Consider the following 18,461-nt stretch of genomic DNA (forward strand, 5'->3'; position numbering starts at 1 on the left):
TTCTTCCATTTTCAACTACTGCAGAGCAGTCATACTGACCTGGAGACGTAGCTGTTGGATTTCCAGTCCTGGATCTTCAGTGTCTAAGGTATGATCTGTGTCTGACCTTGACTGTGACTTTAATTCCAAGAGGCTTCAGTGGCTGTCCAACAAAATCTTCTTTGCTCAAGCTGATTCAGGTGAGTTTTGTGGCATTTACAACTCAGACTTCTATTTAATATGTTCTCCCAAACTCATACACTCTTATTTTTCACAGTAAGTAGAAGATTGCTACTCTAAGAAAGCAATCATTTTGTTTGTTATTTGTTTGTTTTACAGGACATGGATGCAAGACCTAAAAAAGAGCATTAATAAAAATTATTCTTAGTGAAAAAATGCACATGAATTTTATTGGAATAGTCTTTCTTAAGTGAAACTTGAAGCTACCATAAACTGCAAGAAGTTAATTTCTTTACCTTTTAGACTAAGACCAAAAGTAATTCATTAGCAAGCAACTTTTATCTTTCATTAACATATGAAAACATTTGTTATACTATAAATGCAGCCAAGTTCCTTCTTTAAAATAAAGTCATTGTGCAGAGTGGCTTAGGATGTCTATGAGTGAGCCATTTTGACTATTATGTTTTCATTAGCTTTATTTTCAAAGGATATATTAGCCTTGTGAGAAGTTTCAAATACCTGGCATTTTGCCTGAGAAAATATTTGCTATTTAGTGCATGAACAATAAGGTCTTTTCCTGTCTGCCCATTACCATGTTTTTTAAATCTCAGAAAATAATTAATTAGTTTTAATTCTGATTTATGCAGTTCTTAATGACTACCAGCTTTAGACCAGAAAACAATAAGCAAAGAAATTTGATGTTGGAGGTTAAGAAATAAACTCAGTAATTCTCATACTATTTTGCATAACAATTCAAGAATATATTAATTTTCTTTGCTGCATAACAATTTATCCTGTAACTTAGTGGCTTAAGATAGCATTAAATATGTATAATCTCACACTGTAGGTCAGGAATTCAAGAGTTGCTTAAATAGCTAGCTCTGGTTCTAAGCTTTGCATGAGGTTGTAGTCAGGTTATCAGCCATCTTGAAAGCTTCCATTTTTTTCTATGAATATTAATGAAAAGAAAATTATTTTGAAAAAATATGAAAAATGCTTTTCAAAATAAATATGTTCAAGAAAAATATCAACAAAATTAGTAAGAGTCCTAGAATTCTAAAATCAGAAAGAATTTGGGATATCAACCACTCTAACTTGGTCATGGAGACAGAGGCCCAGAAAGATGTCAATGCTTTTCTAACTTCACACAGCAAATGAGGGAATGAATCAGGTTTGGATATTGATTCCCAAACACCTTGTACCTGGGATTTTTGGTTATGAGGTAGGTTCAGGCAATCAGACTCTTGGTGTAAGATCTGGAAACTGGAAGTGATATTAGTGGATGGTCTGCTGCAGCTTGTGCTGTTTCTGTGAGTAAAGATGAAAGCTATGGTTTCAATGTGTCCCCCAAAGCTCCTATATTAGAAAATCATTAATTCAACAGTGTTGAGAGGTGAGACCTTTCAGAGGCAGAGCTTTCAGGAAGGGATTAATGCCACTGTCATGGGCATGAGTCATAACTCATGGAAGTGGGTCCATGATAAAAAGATGCCTTCTGGTCTCCCCTCCTCCTCTCACACCATCCTCTCTTCTTCCTTCCCTCCTTTCATGCTCTCTTCCCTTTCTTCCTTCTGTCATGGGATAGCACAGCAAGAAGGCCTTGCCAAATGCCAGACCTTGGTATTGGACTTCCAGAACTGTGGGAAATAAATTTCTTTTCTTTATAAATTACCTGGTCTTAGTATTCTGTTCTAGCAACAGAAAATGGACAAAAAGAGTGGACATAGTGACATAGGATTATTCTGTGGCAGAGGTAGCTGAAGTCCCAGTGTTCTGGTCACTAGTGTGACAAGATCCAAGAGGCAGGGCCCAGAAGAGTTAGCCTAACAGGTGTAATGTGATTTTAAGGCTAAGAACTATAGCAGTAGAAAAAAAAATAATTGCAGCATTACTTTCCTGATCTATGAAGAGTAAATTAGTTAATGTGTTTCTGGAGCCAACAATTTCAGTGGTCATTGTCATAGTCAGGAATGTAGGGAATGAAGTAGTTAGCAGCCCCCTTAGGGTTTTCCTGGATTTCAAGACCACAGTCATTGTTTAAGTCCTTCTGAGAAATTTTGAAAGCACTTAGTTCCCTGTATTAAATCCCATTATTAAAAAAATTAGGATTCTATTGTAGAGCACACTAACTTAATATATAAAAGTGAGAGAAACAACCACACATCTAGAAACTGGCTCATGTTTTCAACTAGACCTCACTGTTGTTGGAAGCCAGCCTGGCATGCAGAGACCAGTAAGCAATTTCTCACAACATCAGCATCAGCCAAGGTCACTCTGTTGACCATAATGGATCAAAACACAAAAGGACCACTCTGTGTCATGTCAGACAAGAATATGAACAATGTCCAAAATAATAGACATTTACAAAAATGACCAGACATCTCCCTCTTCTTGCTAACCTGAGACTTCTGCTTTTTTATCAATTAACTTTAGCCTTCCTTCTTTCTAGATAAAATTTATTTAAATACTCATGCATAGAATTACCCCCTCTTCCTGACAGCCTCCTATCCAGACAAAAGCCTTGGTGTCCTTACCCCTCCACAAATCACCTACTGTAAACCCAAATCCAAGTTCTCCCTAATTTCCTCTTGCTTACAGGATTCCCCATGGCTCCCCAAGGTGTGCAGTTTCCCTCCCTACCCAAATAATAACCCCTCAGATGTGTTCCCACTGATCTTTGGCTGGAAGGCATCGGTACCCATGATTTAGTTGGAAATCAATTTTTCTAGAGTTATGTACTATTTATATTGTTCCTTTCTATGAATATATGAACAATTTAGTATATAATTATTCATTTTCCTCACCTGTACTTTATAAAAGTTTTTAAAAGCCATCTGGGTTGCATCTTATTGAGACTCTATCTAAACACACACACACACACACACACACACACACACACACACACATAAAAAGAACTGGAGTTGTGCCTCAGTGGTTAAGTGCCCCCGGGTTCAATCCCCAGTTAAAAAAAAAATTATGTGAATGGGACAATAATACAGTTCCTTAAATTCTATTTTTATGCCACTGAAAGCACAGCAATCAGATGTATCAAATGACAAAAGAAGAAAATCATAAAGGAAGAAAGATATTAAGCACACAGGGCACTTAAAAAGTAAGTGAATGGGCTGGCTATGGTGACACACATCTGTAATCCCAGCAACTCCGGAGGAGGATCATGAATACAAAGCCAGACTCAGCAATTTTGTGAGGCTCTAAGCATCTTATTGAGACTCTATCTAAAAAACAAAACAAAACAAAACAAAACAACAAACACATAAAAAAGACTGGAGTTGTGCCTCAGTGGTTAAGTGCCCCTGGGTTCAATACCCAGTACCAAAAAAAAAAAAAAAAAAAAAAAGTGAATGGGACAATAATACATACAGTTCCTTAAATTCTCACAATGTGCCAGTCATTTATGATAGTCATCTATTTACACCATTGAATATCATCTAACTATTTGCAAAATAGGCATTTTAATTCCCCTTGTATAGATGAAAAAAACACTGAGGCTTCTAAAGTATACTGACTTACTTTGAAAAGTTCTCCCATCTACCAAGTAGTAGTGCTGATATCCAAACTCCAATAACTAAAGACCATGTGTTTCCATAAGAGATACCATCTTTTCCTGAAGTACAAGGTCTTTCACCTTGGTGTTCTTTGTCAGAATAGAAAAGCATCTACTCAACAATATATAGTAGGTAACTCCTCTGAAGAGCTGTTTGGAGAAAGCCTTAGTTGAGTGCCCATTTCCTACTTAAAACTGAAGGCCTCATTGTACAGTTAATGGGTTTTTACCTCTTTTCCGAGAAAAATATGAAATAGATAAAATCAGAATATAAGAAAATTACACAAAAATCTGTGTGCATCTGTCCTAAAAGAGAAATCCTGCATGAAATAGGACAGATAATATTCTATTTTCTATTTAATGGTAAAATTGAAGAAATGAGAGGGTTTTACCAGATGGAAAAAATTCCTTTAAAACGTACATGAGTACATAATTAAATGTCATTACTCCAAATCATCTCTTCATTAGAAGAGGCTTTTAAGAACTTAGGTACTTCTTACTCTTTGAAATAGTCACTTCATTGTAATTTAAAGACTCTGGAATCACTGCCCTCAACTGGGGAAAGATGAGTGTCGGATTCTGCTCAGATACTAGGGGAAAAAATGAACTTTCACAAGCAGAACAAGGAAACCAGCACAGTTAATATTTGAACGTTGCTTATTTTTATGTGGAGAAGGCTAAGAAAGAAGCCTAATTACTTCTTTGACCTGACTTGTTATCCTGAGCCAACAGGACCTGCTTATAGAGCTGCCATCAATTCAGGACAACTAGAAGATAAAGGAGAATGTAGGGGATTGGTGCGTTACATTGGTTGTAAGTGACTGAAATCCAACTTGGGCAAAAAGGGGGTCTTTGGGTGGTAGAAAGGCTAAGAACGATTAAGTTGTCAGGAAAGCAGGGTTTCAAATGGACTTCAGAGAGACAGAGCCAGTCCTTGGAACACAGTAAACATTCTTTAAATGCTGGGTGGATGTAAGATAATCTAGAAACTGGGACGAATCTGCTTCTTGCTGTTAACAAGGCTTCCATGCTATAGCTTCTCCTGGAAGAAGGACCGTATCAAGCTCTTTCAGTTCCAGGTGGAAAAATTCCAGGGAAAGATAGCTAGCTGGGGACAGGGGCTCTGCCTCCAGACTGAATTAACTAGGTCCACCACAGCAAGGTCACGTACCACCATCAAATTTCCCATAATAGTCATGTGAATTGGGTGGGGTATGGGGATGGGCATGGGAGATGGGGAAGAAAGGAAGAATCTAGTTAGCTTAGGTTTCATATCACTAACCTGCAAAGAGGAATGCCATTAGAGATGGCCCTTAGGAAACATACCCAGTCTCAGCTTACTGTGAATGGGACAATACAAAGCTACCACAGACTGGGTGGCTTAAATCACAGAAACTTATTTCCTCATCATTCTATAAGTTGGAAGTCCAAGGTTAGGCTGTCAACAGAGTTGAATTCTTCTGGGGCTTCTCCCTTTGACTTCTTGTCTTCAACATAGTTTGTCCTCTGTGCCTATTTATGTCCTCATCTCATCTTCTTATGAGGACATAAATTGTTTTGGAGTAGGATTTAATCTACTGGTTCCATTTTAACTCAATTACCTCTTTAAAGACCCTACTCCAAATTTTGAAGTTAGGACTTCAACGTAGGAATCTGAAGCAGTTAAATTTAGCCCATAGCAGTGTCCATAAGGATGTTGTTGAGGAAGCTCATTACATGGAGTCTTTGAGTTTTCTGATCTAGGTATCAGAAAAAAGTTGTGTGACTTCTTTTTAAAATTATTACCACAGAGGTTTGCCCAAATGGCCATGTTTTCTAGTTCTTTCTGATTTTTCTAAGGTTCATTTGCTAATGTTCATTTGGAGCAAATATATAGGACTTCATGGTATCGACTTATACGAACTTCTATTCTACATCTATATTTTGTTACTGAATTTTTTCCCAATTCACAATAAAAACAATGGAATTTGCGTATGTGCCGATCAAAAGATAAATGGATAAAAAATGTGATATATATACACACACACACACACACACACACACACACACAATGAAGTTTTATTCAAAAAGCAGAATGAGGCGCTTGTGAAGAGGTACACACCTGTAATCCCAATGACTAGGAAAACTGAGGTAGGAGTATTCTAAGTTTGAGACCAACCTCAGTCACTTAGCAAGGCCCTAAGGAGGACTTATCAAGACCTGTTTCAAAATAAAATATTTAAAAAGGGCTGGGCATGTAGCTTAGTTGGTAAGCACCTCTGGGTTGAATCCCTGGAAGAAGAAGAAGAAGAAGGAGGAGGAGGAGGAGGAGGAGGAGGAGGAGGAGGAGGAGGAGGAGGAAGGGGGAGGGGAGGGGGAGGGGGAGGGAGAGATTATGTCATTTTCAGGAAAATTGATGGAACTTGAGAACATTATGCTAAGCAAAAGGAGCCAGCCTCAGAAAGTCAAGGGTCAGATGTATTCTCTCATATATGGAAACTAGAAAGGGAAAAGAAAAAGCAAGATGGAGAGCGGGATCTCAAGAAAATTGAAGAGACATCAGTGGGATAGAGGAAAGGGACCAAGGTGAGGGAAAGGGGAAATATTGGGGAATGATACTGACCAACTTATATTATTATATTGTGTGCATGTATGAATAGGTAACAATATATCCCACCATTATGTATAATTATAATTCATCAATAAAATGGAAAAAATATGTTTCCTTTTTATTTCTTCCCTATTTGTAATTTATGTTGTCTTGCTGTGTGGTGTGTCTCTGCATACTCTGTACATATCCTTTATAGAATAAAATAAAATATTAATAGTTTGAAAGAGTTGAATATATAAACTCTTAATTCATGAGCCCTTGATAAGAGCATTATCAAGAAAAACAGAAGAGGCTTATATGCTAATAATAAATATCCTTTCCAATAATAAGTCACCTCAAATCTTTTTTGTAAAGGAGAATCTATAAAAGTCTACGTAAATTGGGGGGAAAAAAACAAGATATGTCACAAAACATTTTTAAAAACTCCAACGCTGGCTAAGCAAATCAATGCTTAAATTAGCACAAACTGGTAAAAATAAGCATCCGTAAATTGATTTTTCCATATATTTGCCTGGAGGCAGACAGAGTGTAGGAGGAGTTGGATTCTTGCCAGACCTAAAGTATCTTTCTGAGTTCCATCAACTTCTATTAATGGGCAGTGACGCCATTCTGGCCCTGAGTCAGCCGCCCAGTGCACTTAGATTTATTCAACTGGAGGCAGGCGCTGCATCAGAGACCCAGATCCACAGCCCCGATTTAAGCGACTTGTCTCCAGAGAGAGCTGGCTTCCTGTAATGCCAGCAGAGAGCACATGGCCTCTGCCCAGGTGGCTGCTCAGTGTAGACGGGCAAAATGATTGACACCAAAGAACTGACCTCCTGGGCTTCCAGTGAGCCTCTGGCCACAGAGCCCCTGGGCTGTGAGCTGCCAAAGTGGAAATGGACCAAAACAGCCTGGGAACCATTAGTTCTATCTCATTTAGTTAATGTGGTTGATTTACAAATGCATTATAAAAGTTATATTGGCTTTTTTGGAATTCTTTGTTTCTCAAATCACATTCAGTAGTTTGTCCTGGCACTGATTCCAAAGGGTCACTTTAAAAGGAATTCAGCAAATGCCCAAAGAGCTCCAAAGGGTGGCAAAGGTGTCATGCTCCCAAGCCAAGCCACTGTGGGCATGTGTGCTTTAACATCCTTCTCCCACTCTACAGCAAGAGAAAGAGAAAGGAAGAGAGGGCGGGAAGGGGAAAAAGAGGTATGACGTGAACTCTTGATCTGACATGGCTTCCACGACCTGAAAAGCTTACAGATAATGAGCAAAATGGAGCACTGGATCTCTAAGTCCACAAAAACTTTTAAATGCAGAATAAAGTAAACCTCTAGTTAGCTTATGAATCAGTATAAAGCTATGATGGAAAATCTGAGGAAATCTGAATTAACTATGAACTTTAATAACAATGTATCAATATTGGTTCATTGTCACAAACATGCCCTAAGGTAAAATATTAATAATAGGAGAAACTCAGTGTGGCATAGAAATGCTCTGCACCATCTTCCCAATAATTCTTTAAATCTCCTACTACTACAAATTTTAAAAATTTACTTTACACACATACAAATACACACACTTTCAACAGATATTCTTTAATCTGGGAAAAATATTGATGGGGTAATTATAGTCAATAACTGTTGAAACTGGCTGATAGACATATGGATAAATACATATACTGTATCTTTTATTTGCATATACATTTGAAAATCTCAATAATGGAAAGTTAAAAAACTATATTCATTAAATTGATTATATATATACACACATATATGGTAAAATATATTTACTTTATATATATATATATAAATATATATATATATACACACACATATATATGGTAAAATATATTTACTTTATATATATATATACACTCACACACACATGTCTTCCAAAAAGTCTTTTATGTATAGATCATTTTATATATACATATGTACATAAAAATCAATTCATATATACATATAATCATTTTATATACATATAAATGTGTATGTAATGTATATAAAATGTGTATATATATGTAATAAAAATGTATATTATATATAAATGGTTTTTACAAGAGATATATCTTTATTTGCAACCAGTAAGAGTCTTAGTGAAGGATACTTTTTCACTATTTTGTAGGGTAGGTCTCTAGTATTGACCTGTGTTAACAAATGTAACTCCATGGCTTTACCTTCAGCATTATGTTGTGTTGGTGAAGGCCCCACCACCCTGTATGATTGATGGTAGACACTGGCTTCTGCAGATGAGGTCAGAGCCAGTGGCACCACAGCTTTGGGGAAACATTTTTCTCCTTGTGATGTTAAAGCAGGTGGTTTCAGTTCTGGGTTTGATCTGGGTAAAGGTTCTTTAGTCAACAATGACATGAAGCTGTGACTGATAAGCTACTATGCACTTGGCTTGCCACACCCCTCCTGCTACTGGAACAGTGTCAAAAACAGATGGTAGCCATTAGTGAGTGAGCACCTAGCATCCTTTTACCATCATTTTCTAAGAGTACACCATTGAGCAACTCTTCCTCCAACACCCCTTCTAAGTGAAAGGCACCAACATCCATCCAGGCTTCCAGAAAAGCTGGGAGTCATTATCTTGGACACCTCCTTAATCTTCTAGAAACCAATCAGTCTTCCAGTTATGCAGATTCTACCCGCTTTACCTCGTTCAAATCTATTCTCACCTCTATGCTTCCATTGCCAATTGAAGCTTCAGACCTTCATTTTCTAACACCTGAACTATTCTAATGGTCTCCTATTTAACCTACCCCTGTTTTTAACCCCTGCAGTCCACTTGGATGCTGCCATGAAAATGCGTATCTCAGTATGTTTATGCAGTGTCACAAAATACATAAGACTAGGTAATTCATAAGTAATAAGAATGTATTTGGTTCTATAAGGTTAGAAATCCAAAGTGAAGACATCAGGAGATTCAGTGTCTGGTGAGCTCTGCAATCTTCTTAAGAGGGCACCTTGTTGTTGTGTCCTCTGGAGAGTAAAAATGCTGTATCCTCACATTCCAGCAGAGTGAAAGCAGAGGGCAGCTCTCTGAAGGCTCTTTTATAGAGGCATTAATCTGGCTCAAGAAGGCAGAGCCCTCATGGCCCAGCCACATCCTAAGAACCCCACCTCTTAATACCATTACCTCAGTGGTGTAAGTTCCTGCACATGAATTTTGGATGAACACAAACATTCAAGTCACAATAATGAATAATATGACCATCTTGCTCATGTGACCACTTTGCTCATTTTCTGGGAACTCCTTCAGTATTGCCCCAGACCCTTCAGGACAAAGAGTTTCCTTCTCAGTGTGAAATACAGTCATTTACAGGCAGGTTTCTGCCTACCTCTCCTTCATTTCATGCCCTCTTCCTCCACTAAGTTCAATTGCTTCTAGTTCCCAGAATGTGCCAGGCTGTGTCATAGCTCTGCCCTGGCTTTTCAGCCCCCTTGTCCTAGAATGTTCTGTCCTCTAGGTGCACACCCCCATATTTTTCAAGACTAAGTCCAAGCATCACTCCTTAAAGCAAACCACACTGACTAGGAAGCTGGAATGAGGGTCCAACACTTTACTCCCCTCTTATGGAGGCGAGTGCTCTGACATAGGGATGCATAGCCCAAATGATGAAGGTCCTTTATTAGCAAAAAAGCCTTCTTTATGCTAGTTACCAAACTCCTCCCCAGAAGGGATCTACCACTGCCTTCTCTGCCTCTCAGCTGTGCCTCATTAGCAGGGGCGGCCACTGAAACTTACAGTTTAGTGGAGGAAGAGGAGTTGCAGATCTGAATTCATAGACCACTGAGGGCAACACTGCCTCATGACTCCCTTAGAACTGTTTCACTTGGCATAGTACCTGGCACATAATGGCACTTAATAAATGATTATTGAATAAACAAAGGCATAAAGGGATGCACTGTTCAGAACACTACATTTGAAATATTATGAATGTATTTATCTAAGGCACGGTTGACAAACAAGCCACGTGTGAGAACACCCAAATTTCACATCTGACAAAGTGTGATCTGGCTCAGTGAGCCAAACTGGTAAATCTCCAGTCCATGACTAATTGCTCTTGAGACCCTTGTTAAAGTCATCCTCAGGAAGAGGCACAGGCCATTTACAGCAGTTCCTGCTCACTTGCAGCAGCACATTTGGGAGGCCTCACAACAGGAGGCCTGTTGAAAACAAGTTGTGGTTTCCCCTGTGTTTGGATTTCTGTTCAGGGAAGGGCACTTCCTCTTGCGTTTGTGAGAGCCAAATAACACATTCTGGGTTGAGAGGACTGTGATAGAAAACCTGGTGTTAAACACATGAAAATGTGGCAGCATCCTAGATCTGTTGAAACACATATCTTGGCGCAATAACTTGGGTGGCAGGCAATCAAGGGCTGGGGACCGCTTTTACTGTTTTCTGCTGGGATCTCAATATGAGGGAGGCCCTTTTGATTTCCATGTAGTCTGCTGTGCTTGGCAATATCCTCTAGTTAGTGCTGGTTGAGTGCTTGCTAACTTGTGAGTTATTCAGAAGAGAGGAGAATATACAAAGACTCCAAGGCTTTCCTTGTCTTCCCTCCACTGCAGTTAACTTAGAGCCGTGGGAAGCAGTGATCTGAGCACCAGGCACTAGAAGAACTGACAGATCAGACCATGAGGCAGAGACTTTGTCTGTTTCACTTCCATCAGTGGTTTTCACCAACAGGGGTATTTTGGTCTATTTTAAGGAAGAAAAAAAAAATCAAACCTTAGAACAACATTTCAGAAAAGCATCAAGAATTTTTTTTTTTTGCCATATCTCTATGAAGGAGAAATAAAAATTTGGATTTTTTTTTTAAATAATGTTCCTATTCCCCACACTATCAGATTCATAAAAATTAGAAGAAAAAGTTCTTCCTGAGGTTTCAACAAACACAGGGCACTTATTCTCTCTCCCATTTCTTAATTTGGCATTTTCTTTCTTCAAGTACCAAATCCAGTAAATGTGCTTTAAATGGAAAGAAAAAAAGCATTAATGAATGCCAAAGAGCAGTTTCCCAGTCAGCCAGCCAAACCACAAACATTCAAAAATGTGACTTCATTTTTAATAATATAATGAGCTGAAGAATATCAAACAGAAATCTAAAGAGAAAGAAATATTTTATTTATTCTAAATAACTGTCAAAAAGATTTCTAATTGCAGATTGCTTGGAGAAGAGAGATGAAGAGAATTAGTAGCTAACCAATGTTAGAATTCAGGACTCGGGTTGTCAAAATAAAGGAGAGGATATTTGTGATCAATGAACTCTAAATCCACCTATGGTTTACCCGCTGAGTCCTTGGGAATTCACTCTTGAGTGTCTGCACTTCCTTACCTGCACAATGGAGCCCAGGACCCCACATCATGAACCAGGAAACTAAAGATGGCATTAATTCTGTCACCTGTGTTTTGTTAAGTACCAACTCTTAGAACTTAACCTTCAACTGGGGAGACTAGTAAGCTAACACAAACCCACAGGGGATGGCCTCTGTATCCCTGAAGCTGGGAGAAGAAACTAGAGTCCACAGTTACTCAGGTGACATCTCTTCCAAGAAGTTTTCTTTAACCTGACCCCTAGACCAAGAGGGAAGGTTAGACCCCTAATCTCACCAAAATGTGTAAGTTTTTTTTTTTTTTTCAAAAATACTTGGGCATATCTCTCTCATTGCATAAAAACATGCAATATAATAAAATATATAATATGTACATGTCTCCTTCCTTAAACTTTGAACTGTAGAGCAAGAATGTCTACTTCCTTGATACCAAGTATAGAGCTAGAGCATGAATTAATAATATACATTAATGCTTTCTTTCTTTGATTCTAAAGAACTCCAGTCACTTTTGTTGCTTTGCCTTATGATTATATACTTCTTATCCTGTTTTATAGTAGTAAATAGAAGGCAGTATTCCTCAGGATATATCAGTCAAAATTTTTTTTTTTTTTTTTTTTTTTGGTACCAGGGATTGAACCCAAGGTCTCTCAACAACCAAGTCCTCACTAACCCATCTTTTTTTTTTTTTTTTTTAGAAAAGTTCTAAGTTGCTTAGGGCCTTGCTAAGTTGCTGAGACTGGCTTTGAACTTGCGTTCCTCCTGCCTCAGTCTCCTAAGACATTGGGATTACAGGTGTACACCATGGTGCTGGGCTCAGTTAGCAATTTTATAAACAGAGAAACTAACTCAGTCCTTCTTAAACACAAATGTTCATGCAAATCACCTGGGGATCTTGTGAAAAATGCAGATTTTCATTCAGCTGGTCTGAAGAGGTGCCTGAGAATCTGTCCTTCTAGCAAGCTCCCAGGTGGGCTTTTGGTCTGCAAAGAGTGGTTTAAATGGGTGAAATTGAATTTTGAGACCTAAGTTAAGGATTAGCCATCCAGGGCTAATATAGGAGTTCTGCCATGCCATCAGGGGCCCAGGGGCCCAGGTTCTTCTATCTTTCTGCTTCACTATCTTGGGTATGGTTTACAACCTCAAGATCCTCTCCTATCCCAGGGCATTGACTGCCATCATATTTATATTGTGGCCAGCAGAAGAGAAAGCATCATGGACAAATGGCTGGGTCAGCCTCTCTTAAAGGAGCTTTCATGTGGAGTCTACCTAATAACTTCCACTTACATCTCATTAGTCAAAATGTCGTCAGCTATATAAAGGAAGGTTTGAAAATGTGGTTTTCTAGTTGGAGTACACTGCTGAATACACAAAATCGAGGTTCACTTGGTAAGGAAGAAGGGGAGAAAGAAATGCCAGATAAACAGTAGTAATCTGTGCTGAGTCAAATGAGATTATTGTGGATCCCCCTGTTAACTACTCTTGGCTTCAACCTCTGACATTTGCCCCTTCCCAAAGAGAAAACTGCTACCCTGCTATGGTCATAAGAAAGGTCAGCCACCTTTTTGCAGCAAGTTCTATCTCACAGAGTCCCTAACTTCTCTTCTTGACTGAAGCCATCATCACTCTTGGCTCCAAAACTTGAGGAAAGACAGGGGGAACCCGCTCCTCATAGCTCGTTGCTCCCTCTTTTAATGACATTAAAGTTCAATGCTTAGTTTGGTTCAGGCTTTATTTTCATCCTTGGGTTTTCAGATGCCAGGGAAATAATGTTACTTTGACATCAGTTGAGATTGTGGCTCAAGGATGCTGGCACTGCCTCCAACTTCTTGTCCCTGAGGTTATGGCTTATAAATAAGGGAATGCATCCAAAAGGGACGTGCTGTTTCCCCCGCTCTGTGCCAATCAGTTCACTCCTTGAGTAGCAATGGAGTCACCCAAGGTGAAGAAACAATCCCAGCCCATTGATCTCAGCCTGAGCAATCACATTCTTTTTCTGGATATTTGCCCAGTCCTCCAGGGAGCAAGCAGAGGCTGAGATGCAATATGGATTCCTGAAAGGGAGGATTGTTAAGTGATGGCACCTGTCTGCACTCAGGCAATGAGAAAAAAGAGGCGGTTGCTCTCTAGGGCACTCTCCCAGTACCCCGAGTCACGAGATGGAAGATGGGGCAAGAAGAAGCCAAATATATGTGTTCCTTCCCTTCTGCCCTCATCTCAAGGAATTTCCTCCTCTAACATTTCTGTTTGAAATAAAAACAATTTGTGGATGGTCACTTGTTATAATTTGGATGTGAGGTATTTCCCAAAAGCTCATGTGTGAGACAATGCAAGAAGGTTCAGAGGAGAAATTATTGGATTGAAAGAATCTTAACCCAATCAGTGAATTAATCCCCTGATAGTGATTAACTGAATGGTAACTGGAGTGGTAAGCTGTGGCTAGAGGAGGTGGGAATTGGGGTGTGGCTATGGAGTATATATTTTGTATTTAGAGAGTGGAGTCTTTCTCTCTGATTCTTGATCATCATGTGAGCTGCTTCCCTCTGCCACACTCTTCCTCCATGATGTTCTGTCTCACCTTGAGCCCCAAGGAATAGAGCTGGCCTTCTATGGACTAAGAACTCTGGAACCGTGAGCCCTCAAATAACCGTTCCTTCTCTACAGTTGTTCTGGTCAGGCCCTTTAGTCACATCAGCAAGAAAGCTGATTAAAACTGCCAATATATAGACATATTCAACAATCACTACTAGGACTTCATTCCTTGAAAATAATTTATGTAAATTAGCCTAAAAAGCCTTAAAAAGGAAATATGATCTATTTATATGAATTTAACCATAAGACTTTGGTGGGGGACAAAAGTAATCCATAAATCTATGCATTGCTGTAAATGGAGTAAGGACTTTTCACATATATTTGTTACTATATTTCACATCCTACCGATGAAGTTCTGATTAATAAAATGTAAATTTGTTTTAGTATGTGACTGAATTTTTAATTAAGAAAACATACATGGCAAAAAGGAATCACCAAATACTAAAAATATAATAACCATTTTGTGAAATTCTACGTAATTTGAATTTTAAAAAGAAATTCTCATATTTGAACATGTTGGGACTCTCTGTTCTATAACAACAGGGCAATAATATTTGTAAAAATTTATTTTAGGCTTTGTCTATTAAATTGGATCTAGAGCTCTTTTGTATGATTCATTTCAAAGAATGTGGACCCTGGCAATGGTACCCATATATGAGAATCAAAAAGCTTAAGAATTTGAAAATTGAAAGGAGGTCGATATGTGTTGTCCTCAAGGACCGAGTTTCATAAAGGAGTTGAAAATGTTCATTCATCCATAAACTAGATATTTGCAAAAGTGCTATATTTCCAATGCTTAGAATACAAAAGCAAATGAAAGAGTCAACAATGCCTGCACTTTGGATTGGGATTGTGGCTCAGTGGTTGAGTGCTTGCCTGCGATTGAATGTGTGAGGCACTGATCTGGGTTCGATCCTCAGCACCACATAAATAAATAAATAAATAAATAAATTAACTAATTAATTAATTAAAGGCATGCTGTTCATCTACAACTAAAATAAAATACTTTTTAGAAATGCCCGCACAATCTGTATACGGGGAAAAAATGGGCGTTCATAACCCACTTGAATCAAATGTATGAAATATGATATGTCAAGAGCTACATAATGTTTTGAACAACTACTAATAATAATAATAATAAATGCCCGAACTTCTAAAACTTAATCTTTGTTATCATTTGGTAGAAATGCTAATTAAATTATTTCCAGTTTCTCAGTTAAGTCACCACACCAGCTTTAGCAGTAGAATAAAGACTCTGGGATTAGAAAGCACTTATAGACAGCTGAGGGATTCTGCAAACTCATTGCTAAATCTTAGCATGCTATATAGCTGCTGTTCTTTATTATTTTTCTCTCAGCAAATAATAAAACAAATTCTAAATACCTGGAATCACTGCAAATCTCAGTCATTCCCCAGAGTGAGTTTAAACATCATTAAATAAAACATCAATTTCCAAAGACTACGGTGATTTTTAAAACAAGAATAAAAGTTTACTTCTATTTATCAGAAACTTGAGGCAGATATTTTATTTTAAAACATTCCATAGGGTCTTATGAGAAGGCTCATCAGAGCCATGCAGAGGGTGCAGTGATTGGGGCAAGTACCCTTCATTCTATTCTATGAAGACCCTTGACAGGGGTCCCAGGAGAAGGATGAATGATACAAATAGTTAGTTCTCAGATAGTTTCAAGGCTCAGATACAAATACATGCATACACGACCAGCCTGTTGAATGAACATCAACATCCTCAATTGTCTACAACAGAGAAGAAAGCAAAAAGTTCATTAAAAAAAAAGGTTTTCTTGCCTGCTCCCTAGTTTCTTCCATCTTGAAACCGTGTTTGGTCCCTATCCATAAATTCCTGCTCTAACACCAAAAAATGAAGCAGTAGCTGCCTCTGATCCTGTTCTCCTTCCCCACTTGATTCTCCAGACCCTGGGGTAGACTCTAGGGAGATAGAACAGGCATCTAAAGACAAAGGGTGAGTTTTTTCCCTCAGAGAACTTACATTCTCTGATTTCTCCTTTCTCTCCATGACTCTCCTGGCATGTGTCCAGTTCCTATTTCAGGGCTGCCCTTATTGGCTTATTTTAACAGTCTCTCCTCTGGATGAAGTTCTTGAGGACCTCAGGCAGGACACTGCTGGCACTTAGAGTATCTCTGTGAGAGGTACCAAAAGGCTCCTTGTTCAAGTCGAACAATTGTAAGAACATGTCCCGTTCCCTGGGCAGCTGCATTGCCACACCAGGGACTGGTGAACAGAACTCCAGTTGCATTTCAGCTTTCATATGCCCCCTCAGCTAGTTGCCTTTGTGTAGGAAAAACATGCACAACTCTATTTAGTGACCCCCATTGTATGGGCATTCTGCAGGATTTAGCCCAGACTCATGTTGTCTTAAGGATCTCTAGGTCTAGCTTCTACCTAGTGAAAGCCCTGAGGTTCTTGGCTTTAGGAAATGATTCTCCATGATTCCCTCATATTTCTGCACATTTTGTGAAAAACAGCACTTCTCACTTTGTTCTGGATTGTCTTTTCAAAGATGGAAAATGGCCTTAGAAGATAAAGATAAGTATCTCCCCCCCAGAGCAAAGGGTAAATCTGTTAATAGACTATTCTGATGAGATATCTCTATTTGTGGCAAAGGTTGGCAGATTTGCTGGCAGATCATTATAAAAATTTGAGTTCTCTAACCTTGGTGTCCCTCAGCTGTGTTGCAAACCCACTGCATGCACAGAGTCCACTTGGGCCTTTATGTTACCTCATGAGACCTGGGATTCAAAGGGTATCAATAGGGACATAATTCTCAAGCTGACTGTTATATTGGAGGGAGTAAACTCACTTTTTCTGACCCAGGAGCTTAATTTGGTCAGCATTCATGAGACTATGCCAGCTAACTTGATATCCAGCAGAAAGGGCAAAATCTCAGACCTTTCATAGTTCTTAATATTTAGTGAATTAGCAGCTGTGCTTCTGCCACGTAGCATCCCCAGCAACATATGGCTCATCCTCATCCTCCATTTTTGACCCACCACAGAGACATAGCCAACCTTCTATCATAAACTCACTTCCTTGATTGCAAGAAGTCCTTGAGTGACCTCTTTAGTTAAGTAAATGTAAAGTAAGTGGTCACCCATCATTTTGGAAGTAACCATATAAAAGAATATTTAACTTGGTAGTAAATTGGGACATGGCTGCTCTTGGTGGGAGAGGTTAGACAGTGCTCCCTGAGCTACACATGCATACACAATCCCAGAATCCATGAATTTACAAAGGGCACAGGGCCAAGGCGTGTGCAGGGAGAGGAAGGATAGCGAAGCATCTTCATCAGCATGACTGCAGTTTCCCTGTCACCTGCAGTATAATTCTTCTCAAGGGATAAAAGTCTTTGTTGCACTGTAGAAAATGAAAGTTAAATAAGATCTGTGAAAACTTCCACAGTGCACCCTCAAAACCCAGGAGCATATTATAGCATTAAGATGCTATGCTCTGTGGGTACCTGGAATTATAGGAAGACACCCCCATCCCTGTAACCTCCTCTCTACCACTCCTTGCAGAATGACTCCAACCCTGCCCCCCAACCACTTCAGTGAGAAAAGCCTTCTTTATTAACGTGCTCCAGGCATAACTAAATTCAGAACAGCAAGAACAACAAAATTCTGCTTTTCATATTTTTTAAAGCTACTGGTCTCCTTTATAATCACTGAATTTGGGGAATATAATATGTGTATGTATATACAAACACACACACACATACACACACATATATATGGACATATATAATATACAAATATAATAATCTATATTTCCCAAGATATATTACTCTTGTATAATATCGGACAGTCTCACCACTAGGCTCCAAGAGTCCCCTCCAGGAACCCTGCACACCACTTATCTTCCAGGAACAACGCAGCACAGCTTGTTTGGGACCAGTGAGCTTTGTTTCTTGGAGAGAGGCCTTACCCCTGTGGCTTCCAGCACAGCCCCTGGGCCTCAGTTTGATTCTTCAGTAAGTTACTAAATATCTCTGGTCTTATTCTCATGTGCAAAATAATGATCAAGAGTCATACTTACTTCCTACAGTTGTTTAGAGTTTAAAAGAGTGAAGGTATGCCATGTATTTAAACTACACCTTGTACATAATAAATGTTAGATATTATTTGGCAAGTGGTAGAACTGGCATGCACATTGCCAAGTTCATTCATCATCTGTTCATTTCAAATGTAATTG

At 38.8% G+C, this 18,461-nt stretch overlaps 1 protein-coding gene across 2 annotated transcripts in view; it reads right to left on the reverse strand.

Moving 5' to 3' along the window:
* Positions 1–290: 290 nt before the first annotated feature.
* Snx18 (sorting nexin 18) overlaps positions 291–18,461 on the reverse strand; it is a 133,332-nt gene continuing 115,161 nt past the window's right edge. The window contains exon 2 of one of the 2 annotated variants that reach the window (XM_078016409.1): positions 291–334. In XM_078016409.1, coding sequence (XP_077872535.1) covers positions 300–334 — 35 coding nt within the window. In that variant the 3' untranslated portion in view covers positions 291–299. Of the gene's footprint in view, positions 335–9,163; positions 11,010–18,461 lie in introns of those variants that run through there. The other variant, XM_078016411.1, reaches the window with a different exon arrangement.

Source organism: Ictidomys tridecemlineatus, chromosome 1, assembly GCF_052094955.1.
Source record: "Ictidomys tridecemlineatus isolate mIctTri1 chromosome 1, mIctTri1.hap1, whole genome shotgun sequence".
NCBI classification, from domain to species: domain Eukaryota; kingdom Metazoa; phylum Chordata; class Mammalia; order Rodentia; family Sciuridae; genus Ictidomys; species Ictidomys tridecemlineatus.